Genomic DNA, 17,871 nt, shown 5'->3' with positions numbered 1-17,871 from the left:
TTTGACCTTTGCCCCAGGGTCAGAGCCTTGCTGCTGCCTCTGCCCTGATGGCTTCCATTTTGGCTCAGTTTCTACCAGCTTTCTTGCAACCACCAGCAAATGCAGCCATTGGCTCTTCCTCCTTCCAAATCTCCCAGACACATTGCCAATATATACTTATCTTAAATGATGTCTTCCTTAAATTATAAGTTCTTTGAGAGCAAAGAGCTGTTGTAATTATTTAAAGATTTCCTGATGTTGCCCATAGCCATGAATTTCCATTGAAATCACCAAAAGTGCCAACTTCCAAATGTCAAATCATTTTGAAGTATGTTTAGAGACTTGATCGTTAACGATTCTGTTCTGACAGGTTCCAAGACAACTCAAAACACTTTGCTTCATATTTGCTCATTTGTTCCTTTGTTTGTACTAGCATCCAGCTACAGTGGCTTCAGTGACTCAGGATACAAGCGCATCGTAGCCTGTGCCAGGTGAGCCATTTCCACAAAACAAGAGTGTGGAGTTCAAGGTCTCGATTTTATCATAGTATTACTTCTTTGTATCGTTTTGAATCTTAAGAAGTCCAGAAGATATGAAATTGTTCAATTTTTTTTAAATGGCAAAATTTAACAGGTGTTACTCTGTAGCTACTTATTATAAAGAACAATATGGGTTCTGCTCACATATAGTTTTCTCTTCTATTTTTTGTTTAAACAGTATAATAACTTTTTCAGTCTTTCAGAGGGTGGAGATATGATGCGTTAGGAAAAGAAAATGCAAAAGAGTCTCCCATTAGCAGTTCCTCCCTCTTAGAAAAATCATTCACTCAACCGAGCCCCTGGCCACTATCAGCCAGTGGTTCTCAGCCCAGGCTGCACATTGAAATCAGAAGTTTCCGAAATGACCAAAGCTCACACCTCACCCCAGAGGCCATTCTAAATGGAGCCAAAGTTGAGAACCATCTATGTTAAACCATCTGTGACTGGACCCAGGGTCCTAAATTGGCTATTGTCTTAGTTTCCTATTGCTGTTAAGTAATAATTTGCTACAAACTTTATGACAATTCAAATTTATTCTTCTACATGTCTAGAAATCAAAAGTCCTAAAATCAAGGAGTAGGCAGGGCTGTTTCTCCTGGAGGCTCTAGAAAAGAATCCATTTTTTTGCCTTTTCCAGATTCTAGGGGCTTCCTGTGTCCCTTGGCTTGTGGCCTCTTCCTCCATCTTCAAGGCCAGCATCTGAGCTTTTCCAGTTGCCCTTCCTCACTCTGATGCCTGCTTTAATCGTCACATCCCTCTCTGACTCTTCTGTTTCTTTCCCTGTAAAAGACCCGCAATCCTCCCTAATCTCCCTACCTCAGATCCTTAATTTAATCATATTTATAAAGTCCCTTTTGCCACATAAGCTTAACATATTCCAGGTTTGTGGGATTAGGATATGGACATGCCCGGGGAGCCATTAGTCTCTTACCAAGCCACCATCCTCAAATGTTTGTGAACATGTGTGCTGGTTTTGAAAATATGCGTGTATTTTTGGCTTCACTAAGAGTGCATCAGTTAGTGGTGGAAGCAAGGGCTGGACCTAGGCTCCTTCCCTCTCCTCTCCAGGCCCCTGTCATGTTCTGTCTCCTTAACTCTTGGTATTGTCAAAAACAGTGGTATCTGTGGAAGGTGCTTTGCTGTTTTTACTTGTAATCACACGATACCAAAGCCCTCCATATGGACATCTTGGACATTCAGTGGGGCTGTGTAACAGACTAGATTTAAAGAGGACTCTGGGAATACTGTAGAAATAGACTGATTTTAGAAATACACTAAGATCCAGAGATGTAATGTAGGCTGCCAAGTTCTCACAGTTAGATGCAGAGCCAGGGGCTCATGTCCCTGACCCCTGACACCCAATTCAGTATCTAAACCAATTCTGTCAATCAGTGCAGTCTGAGACCATTGATCCCAAAAAACAGCAATTGTTTCCCACTGCCTCCCAGCCAGCTGTTTACTTCTTCTTCTTTTTTTTAAGCATTAAATTAGATGGTATATTTATTTTTTAATTTTTTTATTTTAATTTGATCGTGAACAATTCAAAGAGAATGTATTACAATTCATATGCGCATATAGAGCACAATTTTTCATATCTCTGGTTGTATACAAAGTATACTCACACCATTTGTGTCTTCATACTTGTACTTAGAGTAATGATGTCCATCTCATTCCATCTTTTTTACCCTCTTGTCCCCTCCCCTTCTCTTCCTCCCCTTTGCCCTATCTAGAGTTTGTCTAATCTTCCCATGCTCCCCCTTCCCAATCCCACTATGAATCAGCCTCCTTATATTAGAGAAAACATTTGACATTTGGTTTTCTGGAATTGGCTAACTTCATTTAGCATTATCTTCTCCGACTCCATTCATTTACCTGCAAATGCCAATGATTTTATTCTCTTTTATTGTTGAGTAATGTTCCATTGTGTGTATATACCACATTTTCTTTATCCATTCATCTAACAGAAGGGCATCTAGGTTGGTTCCACAGTTTAGCTATTGTGAATTGGGCTGCTATAAACATTGATGTGGCTGTGTCCCTGTAGTATGCTGTTTTTAAGTCCTTTGAGTATAGACTGAGGAGTGGGATAGCTGGGTCAAATGGTGGTTTCATTCCCAGTTTTCCAAGGAATCTCCATACTGCTTTCCAGATTGGCTGCACCATTTTGCAGTCCCACCAGCAATGTATGAGTGTGCTTTTTTCCCCACATCCTCGTCAATACTTATTGTTGTTTGTCTTCATAATAGCTGCCATTCTGACTGGAGTGAGATGATATCTTAGAGTAGTTTTGATTTGTATTTCTTTAATTGCTAGAGATGTTAAATATTTTTCATATATTTATTGATTGTATATCACCTTCTGAAAAGTGTATGTTCATGTCCTTGGCCCATTTATTGATTGGATTATTTGTTTTGAGTTCTTTATATACCCTAGAGATTAGTGCTCTATCTGATGTGTAAGTAGTAAAAATTTGCTCCCAAGTTGTAGGCTCTCTATTCACCTCACTGTTTGTTTCTTTTACTGAAAAGAAGCTTTTTAGTTTGAATCCATCTCATTTATTAATTCTTGATTTTAATTTTGTGCAATAGGAGTCTTATTAAGGAAGTCGGGGCCTAATCTGATATAACAGGAACATACCTCAACATTGTAAAAGCTATCTATGCTAAGTCCCAAGCCAACATCATTTTAAATGGAGAAAAATTGAAAGCATTTCCTCTAAAAACTGGAACAAGACAGGGATGCCCTTTTTCACCACTTCTATTTAACATAGTTCTTGAAACACTGGCCAGAGCAATTAGACAGATGAAAGAAATTAAAGCGATATAGACAGAGAAAGAAGAATTCAAATTAGAACTATTTGCCAACAATATGATACTATAACTAGGAGATCTAAAAAATTCCACCAGAAAACTTCTAAATTAGTAAATGAATTCAGCAAAGTAGCAGGATACAAAATCAACACCCATAAATCAAAGGCATTTCTGTTTATCAGTGACAAATCCTCTGAAGGGGAAACAAGGAAAATTACCCCATTTACAATAGCCTCAGAAAAAAGTAAAATACTTGGGAATCAACCTAACAAAAGAGGTGAAAGACCTCTACAACAAAAACTACAGAATGCTAAAGAAAGAAATTAAAGAAGATCTTAGAAGATGGAAATATCTCCCTTGTTCTTGGATAGGCAGAATTAATATTGTCAAAATGACCATACTTCCAAAAGCACTATACAGATTTAATGCAATTCCAATCAAAATCCCAATGACATTCCTCATAGAAATAGAAAAAGCAGTCATGAAATTCATCTGGAAAAATAAGAGACCCAGAATAGCTAAAGCAATCCTTAGCAAGAAGAGTGAAGCAGGTGGCATCACTATACCAGACCTTAAACTATACTACAGAGCAAAAGGAACAAAAACAGCATGGTATTGTCACCAAAACAGACTGGTAGACCAATGGTACAGAATAGAGGACACAGAGATTAACCCACATAATTTCAATTATCTTATATTAGACAAAGGCACCAAAAACGTACATTAGAGAAAAGTTAGCCTCTTCAACAAATGGTGCTGGGAAAACTGGAATCCTATAAGCAACAAAATGAAATTAAACCCCTATTTCTTACCATGCACAAAACTCAAATTGGATCAAGGACCTAGGAATGAAACCAGAGACCCTGCATCTAATAGAAGAAAAAGTCGGCCCTAATCTCCGTCATATTGGATTAGGCCCCGACTTCCTTAGTAAGACATTACTCTTCTTCAGATTCCTTCACTACCTAGTCTTCTTTCCTTGGCAGCATAGCTTCCTTCCAGCGTTCCCTGCCTCCTGCCATGGCCAGTCCTTGCTCTGTTCTCTCTTGAGCATCTTTCTTCATTTCCTAACATCTTTCCATGAAGGTCACCTTTTCCCAGGCAGCTCACTTCCTCCTAACTGCCATTCCTCTTCTTGGGTCAACTGAAGAAGAGACACAATCATGGTTCTCTTTAAACCCACCGCAGTTGTCTCAGGGAGGTGTGAGCAAACTTCTGGGCACAGCCAGAATCTGTGTGCAGGACTCTACAGGGAGGCTTCTGGAGTTGGCACCAGGAAGGGCTCTTGACGATGGAGTGGCGCACACCTGTGAGCCACCTCTGCCTGTATGTACTCCAGAGACCTTCAGCAAACCAGCTTACTTCTCTGAACCTTTTCTGTAAAGCAAGGGTAACTGAACAGTCTTATCTTAACATTTCTGCCAGTTCTAAATGTCCACAACCCTGCTACATCCCAAAAGGCTCTTTATAAAAAATTCATTCATTTGTCTTCATTGATAGGAAGCCTCATTTCACATCGTCAATGTACAAAAGGAAGTTAAAATGTCATGTTGAATAGTCTGTCTTTTGGTTTGTACAAATTGGAGACAGAATGTTCAAAAAAGGCGGGTGGAATATGTTTTGGGTTCTGTGATACAGAAGTTAGGTTGGGTCAATTCCAAAAGTAACTGTGTAGTTCTTATTCATGTAAGAAATTCTTTGCTTTCAAATATTCTCTCTCTTGACTAAAAGAGAGAGAGAGAGAGAGAGAGAAAGAAAATCCCAGCACATACTCTCTGTGTTCTGAGGGTCTCTTTCGTGCATTTAGCTTTTTACAGCCTCTCTGTTATGTTCATAAGAAAAGGAGAGGGGGAAAGAGGATTTCATTTCTCTCACAACAAAATGCCTTGGGGAAGATTGCTGGTTTTGGCAGCAGGCAAAGTGCTTCCTGAAAGGAGGATTTCTGTTCTGTGGTTGAAACGGTCTCTATGGCAACCAGTCATCAAGGCTCCAGCGACCTTTTCATAGACACCCTCCACGGTGGGGGGGGGGGGGCTTTTCCATCCTGTCCTGGAGTATTTGCATCTGTGAGCCAGAGTTCTCTGCCTCTGCCCATCCAATTAGGGAGATGGCTCGGGTGTCACAGTACATTCAAAGAAGTCTTATGTTCTGTTTTAAATGGTTAGCTTGGTGGAGAATGGGGTTAAGTTTTTATAAGTCAGAGATTTCCTAATCCTTTATTTTTGGGGTAAATAGTCTACCTAAAACTACTAATAGAGGCGTTTTGTGAGTGCTCCCTTATGTGCGGTTGAGGAAGAGGTGCCCTGACACCTCACCGACTCAGTGTCTGCGGTTTCACTAGCTCATTCCCCCTCTTATGAAGCCATCTTCTCAGTTTCTTCCTTTTATCCTGTCTGCTCTTCCCGACTCCAGCCTCGGGACACAGCTGCCTCTCAGGCATCTTGTGAGGAGGCTGGAACCCCGCTCTCTGCAGGGGCCTTGCCTCTGCCCCCACTTTCAGTCCTCTGACTCCCCTTAATGGTAGTGCCGAGCCTCTGCCACTCAGCCAAAGCCTCAGAATCGTAAAGACAAATGTAAAACACAAGTTTATGCTTCTTCACAGATCATTTTACAAATGAGCTTACAAAGGGGAAATGACTTGTGGAGATCTCTCAGCAGAATTGGGATAAAACCCAGGCTTCCTGTTTCTCCCTCTCAGCATTCTTTCCTTTCTTACCAAAACCAAAAACAACAAACAAAAAACCAAAAACACCTCCTGCTTCATCTTTGCCTTTTTTCCCTAATTCCTCACTAGCATGATTCTCAGAAAGGGACTGTCCTCAAGGAATTCTTCTTTCAAATCTACCTATTGTGGGAATTTTTAAGAACAAAGTAAAGTAGGGGGAGAAATGAGATAATCAAGTGTGATCTCACCATCCGGAGAAAATAGCTGCTGACATTTAAGTGTATTTTCTTCCTAGACACACTTATGGAGTCCCTCTCAATAATACAACTAATTTTCAATTTAAAATGTACTCAATTTAAATGAACTCGAGTGAGAATCAAGAAACCTGTATTTTAATGAACTAGCCATGTAACCTTGGCGGGGTGTCTTACTCTGTCCTCAGTTTCTCCAGCTCGTTCACCTGGACTGGTGTCTTCTGTGCTCCAGAATAGGCTATACTGAGATTACTGGACAAATCAAGGAAAGAGAACAGATGAGTCAAAGATCTCTTACAACCCTAAAATTCAGAGACTTTAACTCATGTAAGGGACTGGAACAGCTAAATGGAGACCCAAATTGAAATTTAGAGTATAGAGTCCTTTATTAAAGCATCTTATCCATTTACTTATTCCAATTCCTAATCTCTCATTCATTTAGCTACAAGCCCAGCAAGGAGGAATCATCATCCGGGTCCTCCCATGCAGTGATGGACATCTCCTTGCCCACTGGCATCGGTGCAAACCAAGAAGATTTACAAGCTGCAAGTGTTTTCTTTTAAAAATTGCTGTGAATGTTTGGATTTCTTTTCTGCATTATTTTTATAGACAAGTTTGTCTTTTCGTTCTCATATGTCCCTTTCATGCAATCACCCCAAATTTTCTTTCCAAAACAATAATCTACCTACATTTTGATTTACACAAGTGAAACCAGGGCATATACTAGCATGGTCCAAAGAGTGTGAGTGCTTGTGCTAACATGTTCAGGTTTTTTCCAAGAGGAGAAAACTGCTCTTGAACTTCTTTGAATAGTGAATCACATGCCTTTAGTTAAACATCCCATCATCAAGTGAGTGCAATTAAACATAAAGATAACAAAATGAAATGTAAGTTTTTCTCTTTCCTTCCTTAGCTTGTGGAAGGGGTAGATCAACTATTGACTGATTATCAAATCAAAGATGGACATGTCATTCTGCAGCTGAATTCGGTAAGGTCCACTTTCCCCTTCCTATCACCATTCAAAATGTATAAAGTAAGCTATTATGAATTTCTTCTCTCCCATCATTTCCTTAAATTCTTGAATTTGTCAAGCAGATTCCCTCCAGCGATTTCCTTTGTGTCCGATTCCGGATATTTGAACTTTTCGAAGTTGGGTTTCTGAATCCTGCCACTTTTACAGTGTATGAATATCACAGACCAGGTAATCCGCTTTACTCTAAAATTTCTTCAGAAAACTAATTGATAGTTCCACCACGCAGCCAGCACGCTGGTTTCATACAAGAGGTTCGTAGCATAGAAGTTAACTAGTGAGATCAAAATAAACACACAGACTCAATTACCTTTTTCTATGACCAGGTCCGAGACGGCCCTCCCTCTAGCTCTCGCCTCGAACCACCAGGTGGGGCAGCAAGACTTACTCAGGACTAGCAGGGGAGAGAGAGAGAGAGAGAGCACACCAGGGAGTGGCCTTTTTGGGGGGAACAAGAAATTCAGGGGAAAATTCCATCCAATGAAGGTCGAGGGGGGCAGCACTCCAAGGTCAGGGTCAGTGATTGGTCTCAGGGTCAATGGTCAGTCACACCCCCACAGGGACAGGCTCTCGCACCTGGAGAGGGTGGGGATAGCTCCGACACAGTTTGGCCAGAACGCCTCACACCCAATCAGGGAGGTGCCCAATCACGTTCGAGAATGGCTTCCCACAGATAGTCTTCACATAACCAATAGAAACCCACTAGAGACCCATGCAATCGATTTATATATAGCCTCACTTAGAACCCACTTCATAACAGTCCCAACCAGAATATTCCAACTATTGCATACAGGTTTCTTTTTAAATGACTAAATCCAATCTACTTCATGACATTGAGAAAATCATTTCAAGTCTCAGTTCTCACTTTGTTTTTAAAATAACTGGATGATGTTGCCTAACTTAAAATTTTTTGCCTCAAGTTTGTCTGTGGTATTCACTGTTAGTATACCCTTCTATTTCTTTGATCTTCCCAGAAAATTTCTACCCTGCATTCCCATTACAGTTTGCAGATAGTTCTGTGATAGCGCTTTTCACATTGCATTGAAATTGTTGGTGTATCTTTCTCACCGACCCCAAAGTGTTTTCATCCTTGCATGCCTAGTATCTAACACAGCGTCAGGCACATGGTGTGTACTTAATAAACTTTTGTTGAATGAAGGATCCCACATTGAACTACTCAGGCACTTCAGAGATTGTTAAGTGATGGGAGAGCTTACCAGTTCAGAAAGCAGATGACTTGACCTTGGGCAGCTCTGTCTGTTAGCCACTTCTCATAACCACTCTTTTATTGCCACAGATAAACAGTGCACCATGTTTTACAGCACCTCATACACCAAACTCCAAAAAGTTTGTGAAGGACCAATGTGCAAGTGCATAGAAGGTAAAGTTCACTTACTTAGACTGCATGCTTGTTTAAAGCAACCACGCATAATCCAAAATTAATCTGGGGGAAGCTGTTTGACAAACTACTGTTTCTGAGAAGTGGAAATGTAATCTCAACTGATAGAAAGCTAATGATTCCTTGAGCATTGTGAAGCTACTTCTGCATAACTCTAGAACAACCCCATGGAACACTGCCCAGGAGCAGGGAAACCCATGCAGGTGGTTGTTGGATACCCCAGGGTAACATGATGGGAAAGTTTTACTTTCCCCCAAACTTTTTAACATAGGACCAAAGCCCAAGAGAACGAACTTGGGGCTAAGCCACTAGCTCCTTTCTCCTTATCCCTCCCAGTCAGGGAAGTCTCTTTATGGTCTAGTTCAGTTCCATCTTTCATAAATTGAAAACAGCTTTTTTTGATCAAGGGAAAGATCCAGAACTCACCGGTAACCAACCACAGGCTCCGGGAGGGTCTGGGTTGGTTTGGGTTCTTTCAAAATCCTTGGTATCTACATGTTTCCTATGTACTTATCATACCATCTTATAACTAGAAATCAAATTATCATTTTAGATTGTTCAAGGGACTTTTGATTATACTCCAATGGAAAAATTTTCCCCATTCTTCAAGGGAAGCAAATACATTTCTATAGAACTGGTTGTGGAGTTAATGCACATCTAAGAATAAGTCTTATGTTCTAGATTTGGCACATGTTGGTTGGTTTTGTTTTTACTTTATGTACTGTTCCACTTTATGGAAGAGGAGAAAATTGCAGGTTTTTGGAATCTGGCATTTGTAAGATTCTATTGGATTGCCTCAGGGCTCATGAAACACCATGTTTACTCCCAAAGGGAGCACCAGCTTCTTCACAGTGACCTAATGTGTGCCATTTTTCACACCCAGCTGACTGTGGGCAAATGCAGGAAGATTTGGATCTGACAATCTCTACAGAGACTAGGAAAGCAACGGCATGTAAACCAGAGATTGCATATGGTAAGTTCAACTGTTCAATAGAGTTCCTTTAAACATGAAATTTTATGAATCCATGATCCATTAGAAAGGTCAGAAACCTTAACTAGTGATTATATGGATACCATATTCCATTTGTCCCTTGAAGGAAAAATGGCATCAATTTTCAACATTAACATGGAAAGTTATTTATTCTCTAGCAAAGAAATATGATTTTCATTATAAATAATGAAAGTGACATGCATACCCAGCTAAGACTCTTTACTAGATCCTTTTGAATTACAGGCATTATAACCAATTCAAAGGGAACTTTTGACACACCACAGGGATCTGAGATTTCAATTCTGTATTCCTCCAGTTAACAGAACAGAGGCAGTGGCAAGAGTGGCTTGGGAGACTTGGTTCTTTAAAAATGTCTACAGGGTAAAAGTAAAATTTCTAAATAATTTTTAGTATTTGTAGAATTGCAATCCATGTTTCAAACTGTATTTCAAAAGGAGGATCTCCTTCCAGTTGTCCAGAACCTAGAGCTAAATCAATACCCAAGTACCACTGTAACCTTGTCTCCAGTTCCTGATAGAATTAGCTTTGTTTTCTATCCATAGTTTCCCATGCTTATTTCTGGCACTTTTTTTTTTTCCTTAAGAAAGAGAGATCAGGGCTAGGGCTGTAGCTCAGTGGAAGAACGCTTGCCTTGCACATGTGAGGCACTGGGTTTGGCCCTCAGCACTACATAAAAATAATCAATAAGGATATTGTGTCCATCTATAACTAAAAAATCAGAATATTTTTTAAAAAGACAGAGATCATATTGTACACTATGTCTTTTTTATTGGAAAGGTATCATTTCTAAGTAAAAAAAAAACTACAGTTGATTTGGCACTTTGTAATTACCTACTGTTTTTGTGTGTGGTTTCTCACTGGAATTCCAGAAGAGGCCTTTCAGAAACCTAATGTGGTGGCACACACCTGTAATCCTAGCGACTCAGGAGGATCACAAGTTTGAGGCCAGACTGGGCAAGTTAGTCATACCCTGTCTCAAAAATAAAAAGGGCTGGGCATGTAGCTCAGTGGTAGAGCACTTGCCTAGCATATGTGAAACTCTGAAAGCCCTAGATTCAGTCCCCAGCATGGGGAAAACACACACGCACACACACACACACATACACACACACTTTGAGTATTTTACAAGCTTTATCAGTGTTTTACTAATAAAGAAAATGGGCCTTAAGGAAACTAAAACGTTTGCTCAAGGTCATGCAGGAAGTATGTTGTAGACTAGAATACATCCTGGGCTCCAATATTTTTTCCCATCATAATCTACTGAATTCTGTTAATGGAAGGAAACACCGCTATCAGAATAAATTTTGAATGCTTTAAGCTATTTCTTTTCTATGAACTCATCTTGATTTTTAAAAAGTCTGACTCAGCCAAGACCTACTGCAGTTTTTTAAATATATCAAGACAAAGAGAATATTATATTGTTTTAGCAAACAAACAAAAATTTCACTAAATTCTTTCTTCCTTCCATTTTAGAACTATTTTAACTCTGAGATATCAGAAACCAATTTTAACATAGAGAATAAACACAACCTGGATTTAGGGTATTACTTTCAAGAAAAGAGGTTTGAGATTAAAGGATTCATTGAGAAATATTTACATGAACACCTTTAAAGGATGTGTCTCCCCAAGTATAATATAAAACTGGCTTTTTCTGGAAACCATAGACTATTACTGTAATAACACAATGGAAACAAAATAGTCCCCTCTCTCGACCCATCCTCATATGGTAGGTACATTGTCCATGTCCAACACAAAGACATACATCTGAAATCCAGGACATCTTTCATGGTTTTTTAAAATTTTTTTGAATTTTTTTTTGTTGTAGATGGACATAATGACTTTATTTACTTCTTTTTCTATGTGATGCTGAGAATCGAACCCAGTGCCTCACACGTGCTAGGCAAGCCCTCTACCACTGAGCCACACCCCAACCCCTTTTTTACATATCTTAAGCCACTGAACTTTTTCTTCTGCCACAGTGAGTTCACTCTCTATCCATCATTTATCTTTATCTAGGATAGACTGATAGACTAGAAGGATCTCAGAAATAAAATCTCTTTTTTAGTTCTTTCTTTGCAACTCCATCCCCAACAAATGCACCAATAAGAAAGGAGTCTTCTATGAAGCCAAGGAGAAGAGATGATTCCCTTCAAGCAGGTCATTCCAGAGCTGAGGTCCAGCATGCCATAAGTCAAACACCAATGCCTGAACCTTCAAAAATAGGATTGGGGTGGCTTATGTCAGATAGTTGCCAATTCCAGCAAGGATGAGTGAGAAAACAGAATCCTGTTAAAATCAAACATCAGAATCAATGAAGATATATGAGAAAGCAAATGAAGGAGACAAGCTGGCAGGTTGTTTCTCCTGGTAGGCCTGACAGAGAGAGAAAGGCGCCACTGTTCCAGGTAGAGAAGGAAGGGGCTCTTTAATTCAAAGTGCCCATGGGTGTGACGCCACTAATCTTAAAGGATTAACATCTGAACTTTACATCTAACATGAGTTTACCTTGTTGGTTGGTTTTATGTGCTTCTGTTGTTTAATTTGGTACCTTACCCTAATCAGCCTGTTTTGTAACCATGGCCAGAGCTAATGATTCTCATAGGCTTAGGAAGGGGCTTAGGAAGGCTCCTTGGGAGAAGTAAGATCTACCTCAGGTTTCCCATAATAGCTGCCATGCTGCGTTTCTCATTTGTTTGGCAAATTCTGGCTTTTATTGAACATAGTATCAGTGGTATTCAGCCTGAATTATTTGTTTTTGTCTTGTCTTGCTTTGCTCTCTGACCAGCTTACAAAGTTAGCATCACATCCGTCACTGAAGACAACGTTTTTGTCAGGTACTCAGCAACTCTCCTAGATGTCTACAAAGCAGGTGAGCCTTCATGCATTCTTTCATTCATTCAACAAACATTTAGCACTTACTGTTTGCCAGGCATTATGTTAGACCCAGAGTTGTATCAACTTGAATAAAACAGACTTCTGCCTTCATAGAGTTTTATATTATTCTTGGGGAGACACATCCTTTAAAGGTGTTCATGTAAATATTTCTCAATGAATCCTTTAATCTCAAACCTCAGCAAAACAGTTTGATGTGTTGTTTAGTTGTTCTTCCAGCACCTTGAGGTTAACAAAAATCATAAGCCAATCTCAAAGTGCAATTTTTTGTTTTGAGTCACTTAAAACACTTTTTTAAATGAAGTAGTTTATTTATTTAACATGATGAAAATTTAGCTTATTGCCTTATTCATATCTAACAAACAGCTATTTTCTCATTTCAGTAGGTGTAAGTTCTGTAATAAATAGATCCTATTCTGCAGTCTGTACATGGGGGAATAATAAGAATTCATACCCCATTTGAAACAAATGTATGATATATGATATGTCAAGATCAATGTAATGTTTTGAGCAACCAGTAAATTTCTGATGCTTAAAAAAAACATAAATAGATCCTAAACATAAATTATAATAATATATTTATGTCAATTTTTTCTCTTAATTCCTATCAAGTATTTTGAGTCTAAAAGTGTTCTAAAAATTCTAATAATATTTTCCTCATTTTAATTTGTTTTATCAACACTAACAACATTTTTCCTAGTTTTAAGCGTTTCACTTTATAAAAGTTGTTTGTGATGCTGTTTCAGTTTTTCCTCATTGGTGGTCACAGGTTTTCTCTATTTGAATGGATTACCTTTCTCATGAAATAGGTATTTAGCACTCTGATCATTCCACCACTCCTCCATTTTTTGAGCACTGTTTACATTCAACACCCACATCACAAACAATAAGCCACCCCTTTTTTACTGAATAATAAATGCTTTTCATTCCCAAAATAAAAATTATTTGTTTTACTGTGTACCAATTTTTTTGCATTGTATCAAGATTGTCTTGAGCTTTACCCAGTATCAAATGATTTCCAAACTGTAGTCCTTTGTTGAGTGTCATTTCATTATTCTATAGATGCAGGGGATTAATTTTTATGATACCTAAAAGGGAATGTTAAGCCATCCCCATTCTGGATGTTCCTTTTTAATACTTATAAATTTCGAATTTACATAAACATTAAAATAATACACACTTACTACTTGCTTAAGAATTGTTGCCTACTAACAAGAAATCACTCAGAACCAAGGATGAATGATGTAGTTGGTGGATAATGATAAACTGATTTTTCTCCTAAAGCATAAGGGTACATATAGTAGGTGAGGATATAAACAGAAAAAAAGATTTATTCTCTCTTCTAAATATACTTGAAATTTTCCACTAACAAAAGTTTTTAAAAATAATAAGGCCCAAGGCTGGGGATATAGCTCAGTTGGTAGAGTGCTTGCCTCATATGCACAAGGCCCTGGGTTCAATCCCCAGCACCACGCACACAAAATAATAACAATAACAATAATAATAATGATGATGATGATGCCCATGTATCCACACTGCATAGTATGACGATGGTTGACTTGGCAGATTGCGTGGGCATGTGGTTCACATGTTGCTGTAACAGGACACCATGGCACTGGGATAGCCTAAGAAAATGAGCCTGAACGATTTACGTTATTAATTAAAGTTTTTCCGTGGACACATTTATTAAATATGGTTTTCAGACAGGTTCAAAATTTTTTCAGGATTTAACAATTAAAATGACTGTACCAGAGGGGTGTGTGTGTGTGTGTGTGTGTGTGTGTGTGTGTATGTATGTATGTTTGTGATTGTTGCTTGTTTCGTATTAGGAATTGAACCCAGAATTGCTTTGCCACTGAATTACATTCCCAGCCCTTTTCAATTTTTATTTTGAGACAGGGGCTCACTAGACTACTGAGTCTAGCCTGGAACTTGTGACTTGTGATCCCCCTGCCTCAGCCTCACAAATTGCTGGGATTACAGGTGTGCAGCACTGTGTTCTGCCAGAGTTTAAAAAGTTAAATATTAGTCCTAAATATATAAATATCAGTCCTAAATATATAGCAATGAATCAGACACAATCCTTGCCTTAAGAAGTTTCTAGTCTAGATGAGGAGACAGACATGTGGTGTGAAACACTGATAGAAATTCACGATAAAAGGAGTGAGGGAGGGCTGGGGGTGGAGCTCAGTGGTGGAGCTCTCCTCCGGCAGCCTCCAGTCCTGGGTTCCATCCCCATTACTCATACAACAGAGAGTAGACAAGAAAGTTTTAGTGGATACTGTGAAGATTGAAAGTGGGTCTAAAGATGGGTAGAATTCAACAGACCAACGTGGGGAGGAGTGCATTCCAGGAAGAAGAACCAGCTTCTAGGCGACTCTGAATCCTTTGGGAATCCAAGTTATTCTCCTTAAAATTTTCCAAGCCTTTCATGTCTTATTCTTTTCAACAAAGTTGACCATTGCCAGCTACCAAATGCTTTTCTCTTTTGCTATATGACACATGGGAATTAATATTGTTCAACTACTAGAGCAATAATTCGGAGTCTATAAGAGCAGTAATAACAAACACATGATTCTTACTGTGTTCTAAGCACTGGTCACACATTGACCCATTGAATCTCACAACGATCCACAAAGTAGGTTTTATCATCATGCCTATTTTTCAGGTGGAAGGACTGAGTCCTTAATACAGAGCATAGTAGAGTATTTGCCCAGAGCCACACAGCCAAGAAATGGCACAGCTAGAGCTTGAGTGACACAGTCTGGCTCCAGAGTCTGAAGTCTTAACCATGTGACTAGTGCTGCTCTCCAGTGGCCATTAACCTCTCAGAAGCCATGAGGAACTGGACAGCTTGAGAGGGTTGATAACTGTGACATGAGAACAAGAATGTGATAAGCTTCCTTGTGTCTCTCAGGAGAAGCCGTCGCTGAGAAAGGGTCTGAAATCACCTTCATCAAAAAGACCACCTGTGCTAATGCAGACCTGGTAAAAGGAAGACAGTATTTAATTATGGGTAAAGAAGCCCTGCAGATAAAATACAATTTCAGCTTCAAGTAAGTCACCAGTAGTTTGAGGCCTCTGATCTTCCCTCCAAAACTGAGTGTAGTTCATACTTATCTGCACAATATGCTTCTTATGTACTCTGCTCTTAACCAAGAAACCATTGCAAACATAAATGAACTAACACGTACTGACAACAAAGAAGTGCTGGCAACGTCCTGGCAGCTATGTGACAGGCCATCTGGATGATGGAACCAGCATGATGCATCAGTTCAGGAGCACCACACCAGCTCCCTTAATCTGTCCTCAGCAAATGTTTAAATATGTACCTTAAAATCTGTTTACGAAATATGGACCGTGACATAGATGCCATTACCATCTTTAGCCATGGGAGCCCCAAACAGCTCACCATCTTTTAAGGGTCTATGCACTCCCCAGGCTGGTTTAGAAGAGTGTGACTAACAGCTGGGGCCCTGGGGACCTGCCCATAGTCTCTTACCAGGGAGATCTAATACAGCTTCGCTCTGTGTGTGGCGTCATCACAAACTCTGTTTCCATTTCTTCTTGGTAGGTACATCTACCCATTAGACTCCTCAACCTGGATTGAATATTGGCCTACAGACACTTCATGTCCATCATGCCAAGCATTTATAGCTAACTTAGATGAGTTTGCTGAAGACATCTTTTTAAATGGCTGTGAAAATGCCTGAAGAGTTCCAACTGCGTGGAATTTTGATGTATGGACTCCTGTTGCTAAAATTACACCTTTTTTTAAAAAAAAAAATATTCACAGCTGGTCTTATTTGGAAAGCCCACTTTCCTTTAGAATTAGTGGTGCTTGCTTTTATTAGAGTACACGTTGAAGAGCTGTAGGTTTCTGAAATAACATGACCTTGGGGGGTATGAAGAGAGATCCTCCAAAGTTATTGGACACAGAAGCAATAAACTGGCACACCTCCTAAAACCTACCACTCAGGAATGTTTGCTGGGGCCAAAAGAATAGCCCCATTGAAGTGGAGTATCTTATGAAAACATGGCCTTTGCTTGAAAGAAAATACCAAGGAGCATGAAACTGATCATTAAAACTTGACTTTCCTTTCAAAATGTACTAAAGTGCATGTTATTTTATACTAGAATCAGCTTCAGCTACTCATAGGCAAATTGAGAGAGGGTAAGAAAGGTGGCAGCAGAGAACCCTGACCCTGAGGAGACCCGATCTCACCCCCTCCACATGCTGAGAAGGTAAGAGAGAGCTCAGCTTTGCCCCCTCCCCTCCGCTGCCCTCTCCATACCCTGACAGGAGATCCCTCTACTCTCCTCCCTTCCTTTCCCTCCCAGCCCCTATTAATTTCCCCAGGAACTTGCTCTTGCCAATAATTGCTCTACCAGAAAGCAGGCCCTGGTACAGTAACCTGGTGAAAAGAAACATAAGAATCAGGAGACCCTTTGTTCTAGCCCTAACACGTCTCTCTCTCTGAGCCTCCTTGTGAACTTTACAAAACAGGATTCATAACAGGAGGTTAATTTTTAAGTGACATTTTGTTGCACTTGAGATCTGATAAGGATTCTCCCATATGTTCCCATCTCCTGTCTCAAGAATGTCAGAAGGTATAGGAGTCATTATTGTCTACACTTGACAGCGGCGGAAATTGAGGCTGAGAAACACAAAGCCAGTTGCCTAGCCTCACGAGAGGTAGAATCAGAGCTGAAGCCCTCCAGTGCTTTCTCAGTTAAATGCACCCCTGTTCCAAATCACTACATGTCACATCATTTGTTAGGTTTAATTTTCTAAGACTAAGGCAGATGGAATTGGAGTTTCTTAGGCATGGGTTAACCAGCCCCACCGAACAATCTCAAGGAAATGCACAAGCTCTGGATGTAATGGTAACAGGGACAAAAGTGCATCCTCTTTAGAAGAACCTGCATTTTACCAAAAAGGTGAAGCTACCTGAGGCTTTGCAATGGGCCTCACACATGACACTAAGAGTTTCCACTTCCGGAAACTCAGGACTTTAAAAAAAAAAAAAACATCAAAGCCACATTATAGGCACTCCCTTGGCAAAAATGACCAACATGCATTTTGTGGCACACACCTGTAATTCCAGCAACTTCAGAGGCTGAGGCAGGAGGATGGCAAGTTCAAGACCAGTCTGAGAATGTTAGCAAGACTCTCAACAACTTAGCAAGACCCAGTCTCAAAAAGAAAAAAAAAAAAAAAATAGAGCTATGAATGTAACTCAGTGGTAAAGTTCCCTGGATTCAATCCCCAATACCAAAAACAACAACAA

At 39.7% G+C, this 17,871-nt stretch overlaps 1 protein-coding gene across 1 annotated transcript in view; it reads left to right on the top strand.

Annotated features, from left to right (window-relative positions):
* C5 (complement C5) overlaps window positions 1-16,371 on the top strand; it is an 84,269-nt gene extending 67,898 nt beyond the window's left edge. The window contains exons 33-41 of the mRNA XM_027937931.3: window positions 413-470; window positions 6,690-6,792; window positions 7,161-7,235; window positions 7,343-7,448; window positions 8,575-8,658; window positions 9,560-9,649; window positions 12,474-12,557; window positions 15,498-15,636; window positions 16,155-16,371. Coding sequence (XP_027793732.2) covers window positions 413-470; window positions 6,690-6,792; window positions 7,161-7,235; window positions 7,343-7,448; window positions 8,575-8,658; window positions 9,560-9,649; window positions 12,474-12,557; window positions 15,498-15,636; window positions 16,155-16,293 — 878 coding nt within the window. The 3' untranslated portion in view covers window positions 16,294-16,371. The remainder of the gene's footprint in view (window positions 1-412; window positions 471-6,689; window positions 6,793-7,160; window positions 7,236-7,342; window positions 7,449-8,574; window positions 8,659-9,559; window positions 9,650-12,473; window positions 12,558-15,497; window positions 15,637-16,154) is intronic.
* The last annotated feature ends 1,500 nt before the right edge of the window (window positions 16,372-17,871 follow it).

The sequence above is a fragment of the Marmota flaviventris genome, chromosome 13 (genome assembly GCF_047511675.1).
Source record: "Marmota flaviventris isolate mMarFla1 chromosome 13, mMarFla1.hap1, whole genome shotgun sequence".
In the NCBI taxonomy this organism is placed as follows: Eukaryota; Metazoa; Chordata; class Mammalia; order Rodentia; family Sciuridae; genus Marmota; species Marmota flaviventris.
The sequence above is the reverse complement of the archived record's forward strand: the minus strand, read 5'-3'. Positions and strand labels throughout refer to the sequence as shown.